Source organism: Macrosteles quadrilineatus, unplaced genomic scaffold (genome assembly GCF_028750875.1).
Source record: "Macrosteles quadrilineatus isolate MER2022 unplaced genomic scaffold, UCM_ALF_1.0 Scaffold_1__1_contigs__length_201487025, whole genome shotgun sequence".
NCBI lineage: Eukaryota > Metazoa > Arthropoda > Insecta > Hemiptera > Cicadellidae > Macrosteles > Macrosteles quadrilineatus.
The window spans coordinates 71953257-71972759 of NW_026542594.1; the positions used below are offsets into that span (position 1 = coordinate 71953257).

Genomic DNA, 19503 nt, shown 5'->3' on the forward strand with positions numbered 1-19503 from the left:
GTCCCGTTCCCGCTGCTTGCAGCTTCGGTGTGGGCTACCTCTTTCCCGCCACGTATCGCTGCCGCTGGTTCCCGCCGGTCACTCACCCCCTTCCCGCTCCCGCCACTTTCCCGCTTCGGTTTGGACGAGCCTTTAGGCCTAACTCACTGTAATCAATTATTGTATTCCATGTACATCCTTTTTAGCATTGCTACTTTTGTCTTTATGAATGATTTTATACTTATTTGTGAGTTATCTAATGTTTTACAAGTTAACAGAATAATTATTTTCAACCACGGGAACATTAATTTATAATTATAAACTTATAACAGATGCGTTATTAAGGTCAATGACCCAAAACATCATGATTGGGCAATGTTGTATTTTGACGTAAGAATGCAAATCATGGCATTAACTCTAATTTGAATAATATTTCTCCTGGTCCCTTGCCGATTGTATTATCAATGCTAAATAATTGTGGTCAATTCAAATTATATTTTTGATGATTTAAATCTCCTACACAAAAAGACAAAAGTCAAACCAGGCAAGGAAAAGGCCTGCTATTGTAATCCCCCTGCCCCTACCCAGCCATTTGGGAAGTGGTGAAAGTCTAGTCTAAATATAGCTCCAAGGTCTCACCCTCCCCTTCCCCCAACCTCTACTCCACTCAACTGTTGCCATGCTGTTGCTGTGCCCGCTCCTTTCAAGGCCATTGCACAACCCATCCCTCCATTCTAATGTTTTGCCTTTCTAGTTTTTCTATTCTGACTTTTTTAAACATAGATTTATTGCTTACGTAACAGTTCAGTAGTGGAATGGAATTTTCTATTGTGAAACAGTACTTTAAAACAAAATCACTACCGATCATGTCATTCTGTGTCAAGTCCAGATTATGACATTGCCAGTCAGTCGCTGGCGACTGCTTTGAGTTGACCTATTATGTTGTGACAGCTAGAAAATAGGTTAGGACAGCTGCCTCTTGCTTATTTCTACACTGTAGAAATATTTGTATTACTGTAGAATCTACAGTAATACAAATTATAAAGCATTTTATGTAATTTGTAAACACAAGTTACATTTGAACAAATATTGATTTTTACAATTTTTAACCAAACTCGACTCGAAACTGCCGAGTTCAAAGATAAGCTCGAGTTTCAAGGCCGTACTCGACTCGAACTCGAAATCTCGAGTACTCACACACCTCTATTTATCAGTGATATTAACTCCGTCTACGTGACAACAGACCCAATGATTTCATATCATCTCCTTTTCCTGCATGGTGAAATTTAACATGAACAAAGTTCATGAACACGAAAACGTAAGATTCAGCAAATCCTTTTGGACGACCTGTTGCAGATGAAAGAACGGGTAATATTCTATTCAATGATTTCTTCAACCACATTTTGTGTTAGCTGAATTTGCGTTAAACCTCAAGTGTAACCGTCGTTTTTGACGGGTTTGACCTTGTTTAATTAAAGTCAATCCAAAATGACTCGAGCTATCATATTCACGGACACACACACATACATTTGAATGAATAGTGTTATTGGCCTCTGGGGACTTGAAAATGAAAAAGTAAATTGGTCCCGGATCTAGGCAAATAATTCCCAAAAATACTACCTGGCATGAATTTCAGGAACTCCATTATTATATTTAGTTCCCCGTTCCCACATTCCAAAGTCTGGTGTTCTATAGGCTCTTTCCACATAGTACACCAAATTTTGTATAAAAGCCACTTCATCTTGAGTGTATATTATTTGCATTCCAGAGGTGATCATTTCCACAAGGAAGAGAAGGTATAATGAAACCACATCAATCTGTCAAAAAAATAACAATTCATTATTGGAACAGTAGGACAATCAAGTAATATTTTGTCAATAATAGGTTTTTTACATACCTCAGTCAAATAGTCAAAAAATGATATTGCTCAACAGCTTACATGTTTCGTTGTGAAGACAACATTATCAAAGCTTGCAACTCGTCAAAAACACATTTAAAACACGAACACGAACACAGAAAACATTAATACGGTACGAATACACGATTGACATTTAGATAGCGCTATCATAATACTGATTTGGTCCGGCGCGGCGCGGGGCTGGTAGCAGACTGGAGGTCTACGTCACGTCGTCTCCTCTACTGTTATCACTGATGTTATCAGATCTTCGATCAGCTGTTCCTGAGTTTAATATTGTATTAAAAATCGAGTGAGACTGGAACTGTAATTTTTCGTTAAGGATGTGGTCCTTACACTGTTCGTCATTATAAATTTTATAAATCTCGAACTCCTCCAAGGTGTCAAGTTTGCTACCTTTCCCACAGACATGAAGAATTTTTAAACCATCGTCAATGCTACTCATTGAGTGATTTGAATCAACCAGGTGTTGTGCAAAGGCTGATTTTTGTTTGACCATTTTTGGAGTTGGCCTATGTTCTCTGTAGCGGGTTTGAAATGCCCGACCCGTCTGGCCTATATATTTGCATGGGCAATCTGGGCAACTGATCTGGTAAACACCGGTGTTGTTTAATTTATTGCTGGACCCTTTATTATGCAAGATGTTCCTAGTGCGGTTGGTGGTTCGGAACGTTAAGTCAATGCCTTGCCTATTTAGTTCTTTTTTAAGGCTGTTTTCTACAGAGTGGCTTACCAGCCCCGCGCCACGCCGGACCAAATCAGTATTATGATAGCGCTATCTAAATGTCAATCGTGTATTCGTACCGTATTAATGTTTTCTGTGCTCGTGTTCGTGTTTTAAATGTGTTTTTGACGAGTTGCAAGCTTTGATAATGTTGTCTTCGCAACGAAACATGTAAGCTGTTGAGCAATATCATTTTTGGACTTTTTGACTGAGGTATGTAAAAAACTTATTATTGTCTTAACAATATAGTCCAGGGGCCGAAAACATGAATTTTGATTAATATTTTGTAATGAGCCAAAATATTTTTTCAAGTAAAAAATATAAACATGTATTATTCTCTAAATATTGGTTTTCATGACTAGCTAATTCACTACTGGAAGTCTTTTTTTCAATCCAACGGTTTTGGGATCAAAGGATTAATCCCAAGATAACTAGTGTATTATAATATTTATGAATATAAAAAGTGATATAGGTTCGAAACAAGTTATAAAAAACCTTATATCCTGTATTTTTTGGGGCAGTGATGTTTATATAGATAAGGGGATGTGCATAGAGGGCCCTCCCACTGTACAAAACGGTGGCCCTTTTCAGGAGCGGGTCCAGGAATTTAGTTTGGGGGGCGCCACCTAGCCCATTCCCATGAAACACCGGGGCGCCAGGGGGGTATGAAATTTGAGAGAAAATTTGACTTTCTGGTGTTCAAAAACGCAATTTTCAGCCATATTTTTAATATAAATATTCCATATAAAAACTCAATTTCTTATTTATTTCCTTAAATTTTGACAACATTATAAATGTTTTATAATGTTTAACATAGGTACCTTTGAAAAGGTTTTATCTTAGAGAAACGATTTTTTTTTTTATAATTGATTGTTAACTCTAATAGAAAATGATGAAATTTGAAAAAATGTTTTTATTTTTTATTTGTCTACTAACTTTATGTATACCTAGACACTCATTTATATATACCCAGACACCCATTCATGTACAATCTCCTCTCTAATGAAAATTGATAACTAATGTTTCTCTAGTATACCTGCAGATGATTATATTCCTCGTCAGAAAAGACAGCTTCACCGGTGGTGAGGTGAAACTTGCAGTGAAGGGCATAACGACTGCTTTGGTTCTTCTTGAACTGCTCAATGCGGGGAGCTTGCTTGATCCAACATTCAAGAACCCCACGCATGCATTTCACTGCTGACTGTCCTAACTCATACGACTTCCCTCGATCATCATCTATACGTCTTGACAATGGGCAATATAAATTAAATGTATTAAGATATATATTCTAGCTGTATTTTGGAAAAAAAGACACACCTGTTTGAATTTAACATGTTTAATTCAAAAACTGTATTTGATAAAAAAGTTAGGTTTTTGCAAGTCCATAAAAAAATGACATAATAGCAAAAACTAAACATCATCAAATACCCCCACAGCAGCATACCAACCGTCTAAGCGAATTTTCATTTGTCCGAATTGATTTTCAATTAAATCTATTTAAATAACACTAGGTTTAACGAGTACCTAGGTTTGCTGCTACAAGGAAACTAATTAAGTGTGTTTTTTTAGTAAAATATAAATAGCTTAGTATAAAATAAATAAATTTACCAAGTTTGACAAACATATATCCATTAACAAGCAAACTACAACATTTTACAATATTCTCTATAAAAATATCATGGGAATTTTAAAATTAACATTTTTTTAATTTTCTCTGCAACAAATAACCATATAGTGGGGTTGTATAGTTGTATAAGGTGGCAGAATATTTCAGTTCTAGCGGGGATCCTGCAACTTAGGGTGGTGATAATATATAAGACCAAGAATGTAAAACCACCCAGACCCCAATTTTTAAGAGGCGGCGGGAGCCAGCTCGCCCGAGCTCAGCGCTGCCTGCTAGTTTAACATGGAGCGGCGACACATTTTACTTATTTCAGGAAATATATAGACATTTACTAAAAAAAAAGGAACACTAGTAATGTTTGTCACTACATATCCTACTATATAAAGTATAATAAACCATTATAAAGTTGTTTTTTAATTTTATATACATGAAATACGTAATTTGATTTCCCATAAGGATTTTGGTAAATTAGTTCAACTGTAACTAACATATATTTTAATATTTGTAATTGAAATTGGTACCATCACAAACTACAATATTTCAGTTTTTGTTTGAGTGTACCACATCTAAAAAATAAAATCTCTGAGTAATTAATTTGATCGTTTTAAAAAACCTTTGTCATCAAGGGTCCCGCAAGGGTTCACGGACAAGCGAGAGAAAAGAATTTATTTATACAAATAAATACCTCTGCCTTAAAAAATAAGGTTGCCAATGACACAGAAAAATAGTACACATAAAATATCGAAGGATTATACAGCTATAAGACTGATTAATTTTGATGTTTGCCATATAGATGATTTCTCATTATGGTCAATGAACCTCTTAATGTTTCATGAATAATAATTTTCAAAAAGGATCTGTCCAAATCATATTGTTTCCAAAAGTTCACAAAAAATTTTTATAATGTTCCTCTAGAACCAATAAACAATCCAATCACCTCAATTTTTGAAATTTTAAAATTTTGCTTGAAATATTCAAAGGTAGAATCATAATTTTTTTTCTTTTCTTCATTTACTTCGTTAGCTTGATTTATGTTTGTTTCAAATCAAATTGTAGGATCGAGAATTATGCCTTTGTTAGTATCTCTTTCGATTAATAAAATATCTACTCTTCTGGTGCTTCCGTTAGAAGAAAGACAGTGTACTTCTCCTTGCACTTCCCATGTATTATACCTTTTTCGGAAGGCATTTGCTATGATACTTCTTATTTTGTGGTGCCTTGTGTTTCTTAGAAGTTCACCAAACGGACAGAAGCCAAGGGCATGTGCAAGGGTTTCAATCTCACCACAGGCATGCCTGCAGCGGTTATTGCCCTGACTTCTGCCGTGGAGAACACGCACTGGCACCACATTTGCAATCATTTTTATACTGTCTTTCCACTCAGATTCCGACAAGCCTTCTTTATTAATAATACTTTTATTTCCCGGAGTATAGTCCTTGAAAAGTTCAACACCTTTACCCTTCTGTTTTAAACTTTTCCAATTTTCAAACTCTTTTTCTCTTAAGTCATTTCTTAATTTTTGGGTATTTATTGTTTGGTTACGATCAATTTCTTCTAGGTGTAATTTTTTTAAACAAATTGTTTCTATCCGTTTAAATTTGTCTTCATTTATTGTATAACAATTTTTAACCCGTCTGAGTATTTGTATAGAATTAAGTTGTTGAATATATGCTTCCCATTGAGCCTTGATTAATCCAAGTCCTTTATATTTTTTTGGGCTATCTTCTTCTTCTATATAAAATCCAATGTATGTTTGTTTGTATGTTTGTCCTTTATGGACTCCGAAACCGCTTGACGGATTGTAATGAAACTTTCAGGTATTATTAAGCATTATTTAAGGATGGTTTGTGTGAAGTTTGGTGTAGATCCGTCAAAAGGGCTCCGCCCCAGTGGCTCTGGAGTTTCCCATGTTAACCTTATGAGTATTCATATTTAAATGGAATCAAAGAATCTTAACAGCTGGTTCAACTAAAGAATTTGATTCTGTGATGTTCAATAGCATTAAAAATTTAATAGGTTTACCAACAGGGTGCAGCACTATTATTTTTTTAATATATGACAACAGCTAATTTGCAACCAAAAGGTGAGTGACCGTAGCGACCAAACTTCAACCAGGACGTGATTGAGCCATGCGAACAAGCTCATCTTGAAAATGAACGAGCATTTGACATAAAACCACATTAGGACAGGACGAAGTCTGTCGGGCTAGCTAGTATAACATAAAATCTGGAGTGTCAGTTGGTAAGCTTAATATTTCTTTAACACTACTTTTAACCAGTTTGTCTAAGTCAGTTAAAAATGTTACTGGTAATTTATGGAGTGGAGCATTTTGAAATGGATATATTAACGTTGGCCATATACATTGATTAATTATATTAAACTTTTGGCTTGATAAAAGTAATGTAGTCGATGTTAGTCTTTCTAATTGGGATTTGAATTGTTTAATTATTCTCTCTTTATTAAAAACGATCCCTTGGGAAATGTTAACACCTAAATACTTTATGTTTTCACTATCTGAAATACTGTTTATGAATAAGTTTTCATCTAACCAGATATTACTTTCAACTAGAAGCCCTTTTTCAATCACGATAGACTGACATTTGTTGGGGTTTATTTCTAGTCCGATCGAATTAAGTAAATTAATGGCCATTGAAGTAAGGGTAGCAACACTTTGTTTGTCTTTACCAATAATAACTAAATCATCAGCAAATCCCATTATGGTTAGTCTATCTAAATCCGGCAGAAGTTCGTATCCGTAAGCCATTTGAACTTCTTGTTCAATTAGTTCATTTAAAATGAAATCTGTGCACAAATTATACAGTGTAGGGGATAAAGGTGCTCCTTGTAGTAACCCTCGTTTGAAGGGAATCGCTTTTGTTTTACTTCCACCAGTTTCAATAATAGTTTGGTTGTCTAACTGAAGATTTGCTATCAAAGTTTTTAACTTCCTAGGAATGTTATGTGATTCTAGTGTTTTAACCAGGTGTTCGTGCCCAACACAATCATAAGCTTTGTTAATATCTAGAAAAACCAATGAAACTTCTTTTTCCTCTGTCTTAGCTTTTGTTAAAATTGAGTTCACTATTTCTACATTGATTGTTGTTCCTGGTGTACTAGTAAAACCTCTTTGGTTTGGGTTAAAACGTATATGACCTCTCAGTCTTTTGTCTAGAACTCTTTCAACACTTCTTCGTAAGACAGAGCAAATAGATATAGGTCTCCAGTTTTTAGCATCTTTAACGTCACCTCCTTTGTAAATTAAAACTGTTCTTGCAAGTTTAAAACAATCAGGGACCCAACCTTTTAGCATCATGATTGTACATATCTTTGCCAAAATAACCGACATTTTCTTACATTTTATAACTCTCATTAGCACTTTGTCTACACCAGGAGAAGTGTCAACAGCAATTGATTTCATAGCATTCATCATTTCTTCAGCAGTGACAATTATTTCTTCAAAGTCTTCTTCTTCATTAAAAGTAGTGGAATGTGTGTTTTCGTAGTGATCTCTAACTGATGTATTTTGCTTAGCAAAACGATTGTGGAACTCCTTGTACAAATCATTTGTAGATATCTTACAAGATACATCGCCAGATCCCATAACCATCCTGCAAGCTTTTTGCCTTTGATTATAATACAGATATTGTGCTTTTTCGTACAAATATTTTTCTTTTCTTTTAGACTTTTCTCTTTTTGAAGTTCGCATTGGATTGCTTGAGGTTTGATAGGTTTTACCATTATTCAGACTTAGGTTTGATTTTCTTAAGTTGTAATACTTCATTGCAGGGTGTTTAGGTCCAGGCAAATAGTTTACAGCTGAAGCTAAAAATGTAGTAAACTCGTTCATTTTTTATTCAACTGTTCAATGTTATCTAGATCTGTTATTTTATCGAATTTTTCTTCCCAATCATACAACATTTTTTGAAAGTTAGTGTCTTTTGATTTGGTTTCAACTTTGTGGGTAGGCCTAACCTTTTCTTGAAAGTCATCAACGTATTTTTTAATTATTTTATCTCTATGTACTGTTGCATGGGCTCTGCTTATGTGAATAACTAGACTTTTTACCGATTTTCCACAATGGGGGCATGTTATACTTTTCTTTTTACTTGGAACAATGTCAGTATTTTGTGCAAAGTTTTCAATGCTTTTCATGCCATTTATATTATTATTTGTATTGTTAAGGTTATCAGTCAATTGGTTATTAGGTTTAAGTGACGTGTGAAAATCTGACTCTGAGTCACTATCATTATCATCGTAATATTTCAAACAAGGTCTGGTGTACTTAGGATCACGCGAAGGAGGTATCACTACAGCAAATTCATTTGTAGATGAAGGGCCAGGTTCTTGACTGTAACTGTAAGTGACTTTTTGTATAGACCCATTTTGCAAAGATACCTTTGATTTGTCAGTTGATGCTTGGTCCTTATGTGAGGCTTTAATGTGTGAGTCTAATCTAGTAAATGATTTAAGACAGAAAGGACATTGTTCTTTTGTAATATTTTCTCCTGTAGGACCTGGATTTTGGTGTATATCACCACATAAAAGCATAAGAAGCACAATTGTGTTGACTAAGTGTATTGCTTCAAATGATTCGTTCTTAAGCAGCAATGTCCAGTACTTTTTATTTGTTTTGTACTTAAGTTTACTTAGCTGAATTTTAGTTTTTGATTTTGTGTGTGTATAGATAAAGGAAAGATAGTTAAACGTTACTCTATCCATTTCAAAGATATGATGATCCATTGCTTGCTTTTTCAGAAATTTTCCTCTTGCTTGACAAACCAGGGTCATTTTTAGCAATAAAAACATTAATAATATTGGAATGATACTTTTTTGTTTCATTTTATATTTGATTTCAAATTACTATTAATTTTGTATCCTCTTGATTATAACAATGTTCATAAGAACCATATGTTTTGGTATTAAAACCAAACAAAACAAAAGAAACCAAATACTATTCACAAAAAAGTTTGGTTAATGTACCTTGGACAATCTTCAAACTTTGAAATCTATTAATTTACTGAGAGTTGCAAACTTACTATGGGTAAATTGAGTTCCTCATCTATGTCTTCAGTTCATATATTATAAAAATAAACTATTTAAATTTAAACACTTTTATCGTGAAAAACTTGTAAAATTTTAAGAGAATAAATGTTTAACAAATTATTATTATTTATAGTTCAGCGGTCCTACGCTAGGGTGCACTAGCGTCGCACAGTCTTGAGAAACTAAACACCCCAAGCATGACAGATATTCCAATTGCTTTCGCTGAAGCAGATGCAAGCCTAATAAATTGTTAAGAATCTTAACGCAAACTGAAATTGTACAAGTTCAGTTCAATTTGTCTCTAGGTCTATAGGGCAAAACTGGTCGCCATTTCATAAGAAAGAATAAAAGTATAAAGTATAATTGAACTATAATTAAAAATAATTATACTTTTTACCTCCATATCTTAGTCAATACTATGTGTGAATAGTTTAATTTTATTATTGCGTTTTATCTCATGCAAAAAACCCCTATTTTTATATTTTTTAACTACCTAAATTGTTACTAGATGTAATGAAATTGTAAAACTACATCTGCCCTGCAACATTGTGATATAAATCTATCTTTTCCCGCGTTATTGTAATAACCAATTGAATAGAACGTATTGCAGTTAATTTTTATAAGCCTATTGTATGTTTCATTATCTTTTTAAAAAAGTTCTCAATTTTAACTATAACACGTATCCTTATATAACACCTTATAAAGTTGTTTCATGTTTATATTGAAAATATGTTTCCTTAGCCTATATAAATGAAGAATTCTATGCATTGATGTATAGTCTAGAAATATATACAACGACGACTCCATTTCATCAAAAAAAAAAAACACTAGCCATAAATCATGTTTTAGAAAATTCTTGGGCGAGGAGTTCCAGGAAAGGTGCAAGAGAATATCTGTATTTGTTTATAGATTTCCTCACCCTATCTCGGCGATTGTCTTTGTGGTTGTTAGCAGGCAGCATTGTTTAGTCTAGAACTGCGTCCTCCCAGAAATAATAGAGCCTCAAAACAGTAGGACTATGCCGATTATAAAAATTATAATATAATAATATAATATAAATATTATAATATAATATAAATATTATTAAAAAATATAGAAATCCTGGATACATTTTGGAGGCTCAAGAAAAAGCCAAGAAGAGAACAGACAAAAGAACAAAAGAAAGAAGTTTGTAAATAGTTGTACAAAGCACGTCGAGAAAGCATTGTAATATAATTTCAAATATTTTTTTTGTAATCTATAATATTAATTTTGTTTTAAAGCAATTTTTAAACTTTTAGGCTTATTAGTTATTGGTTTACTTTGTATTCAAAATAATATATTGTACATAAGTGTTTATTCATGTTGTAAAATTATATAAAACTATATGTTGGTTGCAATACTTTAAATCATATTGATATAATTGCTATATTCATTTTCTTTTGTGTGAATTAAGTAAACTGATTAATACAGTTTTACTCGTACTTTTTAAATATTCAGTTACAGATATATTATTTATTTAATAGATTTGCCTTACCGTTTTATTTTTACTTATACTGTATATTCAATTAAGTGTACATATTCATTTTTAAAATTATGTTGTAAATAGCTATAGAATATGAAACAGGTTTTTACTCTACTGACCCATATATTTTTCATTCATTATGCAATGTTTCAAAATGTTTTTATTTAATTTCAAACATACCGGTACGAGTATAATTAATTAATTAACTACAGATATACATTTATTAGAACTGAACTGCCCTCCTGTAGTTGTGTTACTGATATTTAATAAAATGTACATATAAACATTACATTAAGTGTGCGTTTTCAACTTTTAAAAATTATGTTTTAAATAACTGTAAAATATCAAACTGGTTTTTACTCAACTGGCTCATATATGTTTTATTCGTTATTGTAATGTTTCCGAATGATAAAATTGGATTTGAAACTAAAATCACTTTCCTGATTATAAATGGATTAATATAACCCAACGATGTTTTATTATATATTCCTACAATGCACATTATTATATAATATTTTATAATTAAGTTCTATCGGTGTTTTTATTATTATTGATGGTATAGTTTCAAATCAAACATAACTGTGCAGGTAGCTGGCCAATTTTAAATATAACACATCAATTTTTTGATGTATTGCACCTAAACAGAGAGCCTACTAACTTATTTTAGGGTGATTCGCAATGCATTTTTTTAGGCTGATGTGGCATTTTTCGTATACTTTAAAAATAAAAATTAGTTGTGTAAACAGACAACAATGTTATAGTTTCAGCAGTAGGCCTATGCCTTGCGAGATGGTTCTTCGAAGGATTTGAATATGTTGATATTTTTTTACTGTACAAGACAAATTTACTGACATTATTGCCTGTATGGGGTTCTACAAATATTTTGTCATACTTGGACCGCGCACGCTTTAGTACAATGCGAATAGAGGAAGCGTTCGATTCCTAGACACGCCTGTACAGTTTGGCAAAAATGTAGGGATGGTCAAGTCTCGAAATTTCGGGAAATTTTAAATCTCGTTACACGAGACAAGATTTCTTTTTGACCGAGATTTTTATCGAGACGAGAATTAAAAAAAAAAAAAAAAAAAAAAATTAAAAACGCCTGCAGAAAGTCAATGCAATACCCGCAATACAGGAGCGTGTTGTAGTTGTGTTTCCTTTGCGAAGGCGTTCTTATTTAATTAATTCTATAAATGTAAATATTACTTTAATTATTTTAATAATATTACTTTAATAACATTTGAGAAGTTTTGTTAAGTGTAAGCAGTGTGAGGAATGTTTTATTACTATAAAAAGTCAAAACAAGTAACTATTTTATAAAAATTAATATTGCTTTTATTTTATGATTTATTTTATTTTAGGATAAGTTGAACTCTATCCTAACTGATATCACTATGTTTCTTAATCGTAGACATTTTTAATAAGTTAGGCGTGATTAATAAAAAAATGTTATGCTGATGTTTTTTAATAAAAGATTGTAAATATTCTTGCCTATTATCATTATTGTTGTATTTAAACAGTCATCTAACAATGTTACAAAATCAGGTAAAAATTTTGAACGTGCATTTCCCGTTGTGTATGAGAAGGGAAATCCCGTCTCGATCTCGTCTCGAAATTTTATGAGAAATAAAAAATCTCGTCTCATCTCGTCTCGAACTAAAAATTCAATCTCGTCCATCCCTACAAAAATGTGAAAGTTAGAAAATAGGCGACCCTTTACCCACTCACTCGCACGGACACAATGGGACTACCTGCTGGGCCTGCCCTATCAATTGCCGTTAGTGACGAATGATAATGTGGTGTACTAAAATTAAAACTACGAATACTTGTTGTTTATAACGTTTGATACGTGATAATGTTATGAAAATGAATAAACACTAGATAACCTGTTGCTCGAAATCGAGCAAAACTGTAACTTGAATAAAAAAATAAACAGCAAGACCTTAATCAAAGAGTCACTCTAAAATAATTTATATGACTGATTATTGAAATATAAAAATATTATGATGTAAAAAAATATAAAAGCAATCTACAATATTTAAATTTACATTCACCACTCTCATCATACTGCTTTGGTTATCTCTTATGTATAGTAGGCTGGTGCACTCTATAAGCACGTAGATGTCAACCACACACTGTAAAGTGAGCTTTTGACCTAATGTAGCTCAATTCCTCTCTTGACGCCAACCATCGCTACTCTTATTCTAGCATTTTTAAATTATTTCTTTGATGTGTTCTGTTTTAGGCGTATTTAAATTAGGGGCCCCAACCCAAGTCTCCGGTTGGGAACATAAGAGGGTAAGCAAGTGGATACAACGACAGATCTATAATGGATACGCGTTTAATATTATTAGTATTGGAAAAAACTATACGATTTATTTGGCCAGGTGGTGCTTTGTTTTCAGCTTTGAAAATTGCTGCGAAATCTACACAGGTAGCACCATTGTAGCGAGGGAAGACACTTCTTCTGTCTCTTATTATGTACATTTTAAGAATCTCACTTGACTCCTCGGAGCTCTCGTCCCTACATAATGTCTGCCAAGGTCTTCAAAGATTTGCAAATGGGTTGGCATTGTGACCCTATTTCCCGCATATTTTTTCATCGCATTTTTTTTTTTAATTGTGCTTATTTCTCCTTTGGGTTCTAGTGACATTGTCGTACTTACTTAAATGTCTGTGCGTATTCAGGATCATCACCTTCTTGAGGAATTAGAGGACCCACTCGGTGGTAAAACGTGTCACAGATCTTAAAATTGTAGATCCCCTGTGGAACTTTCTCATCTTAATGAGCTTTGGAGCTGACCATGGTAAAGGCAGAACTGAATTGACAAACTTTATCCAAATAATTTCTGGATATAAGTCTCGCAGTCCTATTTTCAGATTGGTAAACGAAATGATTGGTGGACAAATGAGGTAAACGAACCTTCCATTTATGGCAACAAAGAGTAGCCTACAAACTTAACTGTCTCGGCCAGGCTTTTCTTGCTTAATAATATGTAAGCCACTACAATGTAAACATTTACGTTCATTCGTCCGAGATTGGACTATCACAACGGTGGTACTTCCACTATGTCCCCATCAAATTTTCAATTGAGAGGTTGATGCAAGCGGTCATGTTCGCATTCCCTCCAGCCACTGACAGTTCTTCGTCGTACTGGCGGCATTTGATTTTAAATTGAAATGAAAGAGGAAAGTTAACCAAACAACAGAAAACAAAATGAAAAAGGAATTGGAATTTTGATACACATTGTAAATTAGATGATAATATGGTAATGTAACGGATAACTGCCCTGTGAATAATCACTTTTAAACATTCACTTCATCTCATCGAACTGTAACATGATAATCAGTAAAATACGATGTAAGGTAAATCAATTTAACCATAGACAAAAAGAATTAAATATTTATTCTTAAACACTTTGTTTCATTATGAACCAGACTTAGTTAACAGATTGAAACAAAATATAAATTCCAGCTTTGCTCTGGAAGTTTGAAGTCCTGCAGTCTGTGATTAACCTTAAAAAATATTTCAAACTACGCCCATATGTTATTGGTAAACAAAGGGAAATGAGTTTGATCAAATGTCAACAGATAGCGCCACCTTCCAAACTTTAGCCCTTAAGTGTACTTAAATGGTGCCCTTTCTAAATATTCTGAGTCGTATTTGCACATCTACGTGAAAATACCTTTAATTTGACACCTCAAACTTTAAAATCCATCAAGCCGTTATTGAGTTATGACTGTGAAAAGAAAACTGCTTGCGTATTAATAAACATTCACAGAGAAAACAAAAAATATACAACGTAAAATATACTCCCTAAAAAAATTTATGGAGTTGAGAAAAATCAACAGTACTTTTTACATTAAAAAGGGAAGATCACCTAATTGCATTTAAGACAATTATACAAGTATGCCTCACATTAGGGCCTATTTGTAATGAATTTGATTAAAATAACATTTAACTCATGGATAAAAAAAATACTTACCCACTTTAATACAATACAATTTACTAAACAACACGTGTTGAAATCGTTCAACGTACATACAGTTTTTATTACATGAACTGTTCTTTTATACAATCTTAGACATACAAGTCGTTTAATATCAATTATATTTAAAAATTAGTTTAAAGATTAGTCAAACTTGTTGTAACTTACGTTAGTAAATATCGGTTTAGTCGTATTTACATTTTTGGAAATTATTTTTAAAATTCTTTAAAGCAATTGAAAGTCTAGCTACTAACCAAATGTTAAAACTGTCCATATGTTGTTTAGAAAGATTATTTTGTTAAAACTGTTTTGAAACGTATGTTAGTCAAATCTTAGATTTTAAAAATGGTTGAAATAATTATTAGGATCTTTTATAAAATTTTAATCGCTCAAACATTCTTAGGAAAAAGCTTCAAACTGATTTTTAAATAATGATAACTGTAATAAAACTTATATCTAAGAAGCATTGTTAAAAATGGTTTAAAATAATTCAATCTTGTATCAAAGTTATATCAATGACTTGTACTACAATTGTTTCAAAGTGGCATAGCAAGCTGTAGTGAAGGTCAGGTCAGACCCGACCAAACCACCAAACCCGACAAACATTCAGCTGTTATGATTTATAATGGATATGGAGTCGAGGAAGGGCTACGTTACTATCTTGCGGTTATTCAGTGTTTTGTTTACACTGTGTGTTGTTCTCGAAGCCTAGGTTTAGTTCTGTCAATAAAGCTAGAGCACGTAACTCCCCTAGTGGCCACCGATAGTGGCGCTACCGCATCTCACGTATTGCAGGCGCTGCCAAAAGGCGAAATTTTCGCTGGCTCCAGCCGGTTCTTAAGGACCTCGGTCGCCCGTAATGACGTCATCAATATGGCGGCCGTAAGAGGATGTTGGGTTGCCATTAATTGGTTATAGTACCAAAAAGTCTGAACCGATTTTAATGAAATTTGGCATACAAGTGCTTGAATACGATATCTTATCCCAGGTTGTCAATGGTCGAGTTTGATTAAGTCATTTAAAAATGGTGGCCGTTATTAACTAAAAAATTAAAATTTGTCATTGTTTTGTTTTCTTAACTCTCTCCAGAGATCTGCAGCAATCTTTTCATTTTCTTTGCAATCACAGGTTGTGATGCCGTCTCTGTATTTCATGGAATAGGCAAAATACCAGCACCGCAGCAAACCTGCAGATTAAGTGAGTTTCATTTAACTCACCAAAATGCAAACTTGTAACTTGTTTGCTTGATTTTATTTTCAATTAAATCTATTTCAATAACATTAGGTTAAATTAGTACCTAGGTTTGCTGCTACGGGGAGGTTAATAAAGTGTGTTTTTTTATCAAAACAAAGCAGAAAGTTTCCATTTAATAATCTTGAATAGTTTATTACTTAGTCAAGGTGGTTATTTCATGTTAAACATTCCTTCAACACAACAATAACCTTCAAATTAAAAGAAAAAACTTCCCCTGGTTTTATATAGTATACAGTACATTGCAGAATTGACTGGCAAATGAATAATCCCAATGTAATATTGCTTACTGGCTTGATGATAAATCACGATCAGCTGTATTGAATTAAACAAAAACCAGCAGTAAATGGCTTCTAATGCTATTCTTATGGAGAACTTTTTACGTTATATTTAATTTTGTGTTAAAATTTAGGGAATTTCACTAATTTTCCTGCCGTCATGGTATCGAGCCCTTTTCCGTCCTACGACTTCCCCGTCGCCCACAATTTTGATGCAAAGAATGGGCTTACGTATTTAATATATAGATTAAACAAAGAAAGAACTTGTAAGAAATAAACACATTATAATACAACACATGCTAGGCTACTACCCTAAAAGAATATGCCAATAAAACTATTGCCTGTTGTACATAACTGTTGTACATAACATTTTCTGAGCCAGATTACTCTAAATTGGTTGCATTGCAGTAGTATACATACAGTGTAGTATATCTAATTGACAGTTAATCGAGAATGATAAATATCAAATTTATTGTCTGAGGATTATTGAAAAGCCAATAATTGTTTATAGGCTACTTACCTATAGGCTTGAAATAGACTCCAAATGGCAGCAGCGCAGTAAATACTCTCCCTAACACTAGCAACTTTTTCTTCATTTGACAGTGTGGGAAAAAGTCCCGTGATAGGACTTTGATAACGAAGTAGCTGGCGCTTTACTGAAAACAGGATAGGTACGGTATTTATTTGCATTTCATTTCTACTTCAAAAGAAATCATGATTATCAGGTTGGTGTTTAGCTTTATAAAAATAATTTAAATTTTCTTAAATAATCACATTTGAACAGGATAAAATATCTAGAATTAACATTACAAAGTTTACTTTCATTGCCTCACTAAAAATAATTCTAGATAGCCTATTTATTTGTTTTGTATGACTTATGACATGACTGGAGTGTTCTCACTCCGGCTCCTGCAATGTTACAATTAAATAAAGTACATGCCTTTTTCCCTCCGGGAGGAAATATTTATTGTGTATTGTAATTTAAGTGAATTTAAGTTTTTAAGGTTTTTCTAAGGTTTTCAATAAACATACTTGTCTATTAATATATATAGAATTAGCCTCATGTTAAATCTCCATAGGAAAAGTTGAATTTCAATTTTTGACACAATTAACATAACTATTCTCAAAACACAAATAAAACCTGCAAATACAGGACCGATAACCTTTCTTCTGGTACAACCCGCATGTAAATCGGTCCAGTAGTATGGTCAGGGTGGCTGTCGTAAACTTAAAAATTTGGCCCCATGTTAAATCTCCATAAGAAAAGTTTAATTTCCATTTTTGACCCAATTATCATAAATATTTTCAAAATACAAATAAAACCTGCACATATAGGACCGATAAACTTTCTTTTGGTACAACCTGCATGTAAATCGGTCTAGTATGGTCAGGGTGGCTGTCGTAACCTTTAAAATTTGGCCCCATGTTAAATCTCCAACAGAAAAGTTTAATTTACATTTTTGACCCAATAAAATAAATATATTCCAAAATACAAATAAAACCTGCACATATAGGACCGATGTCAAACAAACATTTATATATTATTATAATTTTCTTGGTATTATTTGTTTCTTGGATTAAAATTTTTCAGTTATTAGTTTTAGTCTTAGTTTTAGTTAGTTTGAAATGTAAACGGGTATTGCTTTATTTTTTATGCCTCTAAGACAAATTTGGAGTCTTGTTAACTTAAAATGTGCAATATGCAGACTGGTCCCCTCTTATGTTACTATAAGAATAGAATTATCATTGAAATTGATTGGTTTTTAATAAAAATTACATTTTCTGTAGGCCTAACACTATACGGTGGTGGCTTGGTCAACTTCTCAAATAAATTTGACACTACCATCAATGATCAGTTCTCTGGTACTTCTCCCTAAATTAAACTATGAAATTAAATTAAATGGAAAATGTCTTTATTTAAGAGGCAAAGACGGACTATAAGCTATTGTTAAAAAAGTTAATTAACTCATACCAAGTCCATAGTAAATGTCTAGTTGTCTAATTGTGTCTTCGTAACTTGATGCTTTTAAGTTAATATCTACATCAATATCACCCATGCTTGGGTTATGGCTCACTGTAGAGTGGACCTGGAAAAATAATATACAACATTATACTGGACCAATAATATCAAAGAATACCAAAGGTAATGTAAAAAAAAGCTGTTTAAATTTTATATTTTATTTATTTATTTACTAGCAGTTACCCGGCGCGCGTTGTTGCGCTTAACAACTATTACCTATTTTAAATGGTATTTTGTTCTTTACGATTAATAATAAAAGTGTAGGCCCTACCGTATACCAAAAATAAAAATAGAATATTTTACTTAATTGCCAGTGGGTTATTATTCACTTAATAATTTATGTTAGATTGTTTGGGAATTGAACAAAAGATAAAAATATTAATTTCCATTTCTTTTATTGTTTACTAGCAGAGTACCTGTCCTTCCTACGGGGTTGGAAAATAAGTATAAATGCAGTCAGGGCCGGTTTAACCCATACGCGAACTACGCGGCCGCATATGGCGCCACGAAAAAGTGGCGCCGTGGCGCCAACGAAACATTTTTTTACGTGAACAACGTAATTTTGTTTATTTTTGCTCAGAGTTCAAGTATTCAAAGCACCACAATAAAGGCATTTATTCTGTTTGTACCAACAGCACTTAGCGTTAAATACTCTGCGCTATTTTTAATTTTGGATGGCAATGCAAGTCAATTTGAGCGACTATACGAGCGCAGTCTACGCGGCACGCTGCCCTCCAAACTCGGCGTCGACGCATTTTACGCCACCAGCCCTGGAAAAACGTTAGCAGCGCGACGTAGATAGCGCTGCGCAACGCTAGGGCCGGACTATACGGACGCTAGATGCGTGGCCCGCAGTCGCAGTCTTGAGTGAGTAGTTATTGTGCTTCTGTGTGAGAGTCATCAACATGTTTGATACTGAGAAGTTCATCTTAGAAGTAGAGAAGCGGCCTCCACTTTATGACGTTCAGTCAAAAGAATATTCAAACAGAAATGTTAAAGCTCAGTGCTGGATGGAGGTAGGAGCAGCTGTGCACGACAACTGGGAGGAAATGACTCCCCAAATGAAGGATGAATGGTTATTTCAAGTCAATGGTTATTTGTTTAATTGTGTGGTTATTTGACGTAAAAGGTTTAAATATTGAAATGTATGTTTGTTGTTTGTATGTTTGTATGTTT

At 33.2% G+C, this 19503-nt stretch overlaps 1 protein-coding gene across 4 annotated transcripts in view; it reads right to left on the bottom strand.

Moving 5' to 3' along the window:
* LOC128983568 (probable phosphorylase b kinase regulatory subunit beta) overlaps positions 1–19503 on the bottom strand; it is a 231684-nt gene that overhangs the window by 187162 nt on the left and 25019 nt on the right. For 3 of the 4 annotated variants that reach the window (XM_054402888.1, XM_054402887.1, XM_054402890.1), the window contains exons 2-5: positions 18280–18394; positions 16828–16963; positions 3655–3862; positions 1600–1796 (exon numbers count right to left, since the gene is read on the bottom strand). In XM_054402888.1, the coding sequence (XP_054258863.1) occupies positions 1600–1796; positions 3655–3862; positions 16828–16963; positions 18280–18394 (656 nt within the window). The remainder of the gene's footprint in view (positions 1–1599; positions 1797–3654; positions 3863–16827; positions 16964–18279; positions 18395–19503) is intronic. The other variant, XM_054402889.1, reaches the window with a different exon arrangement.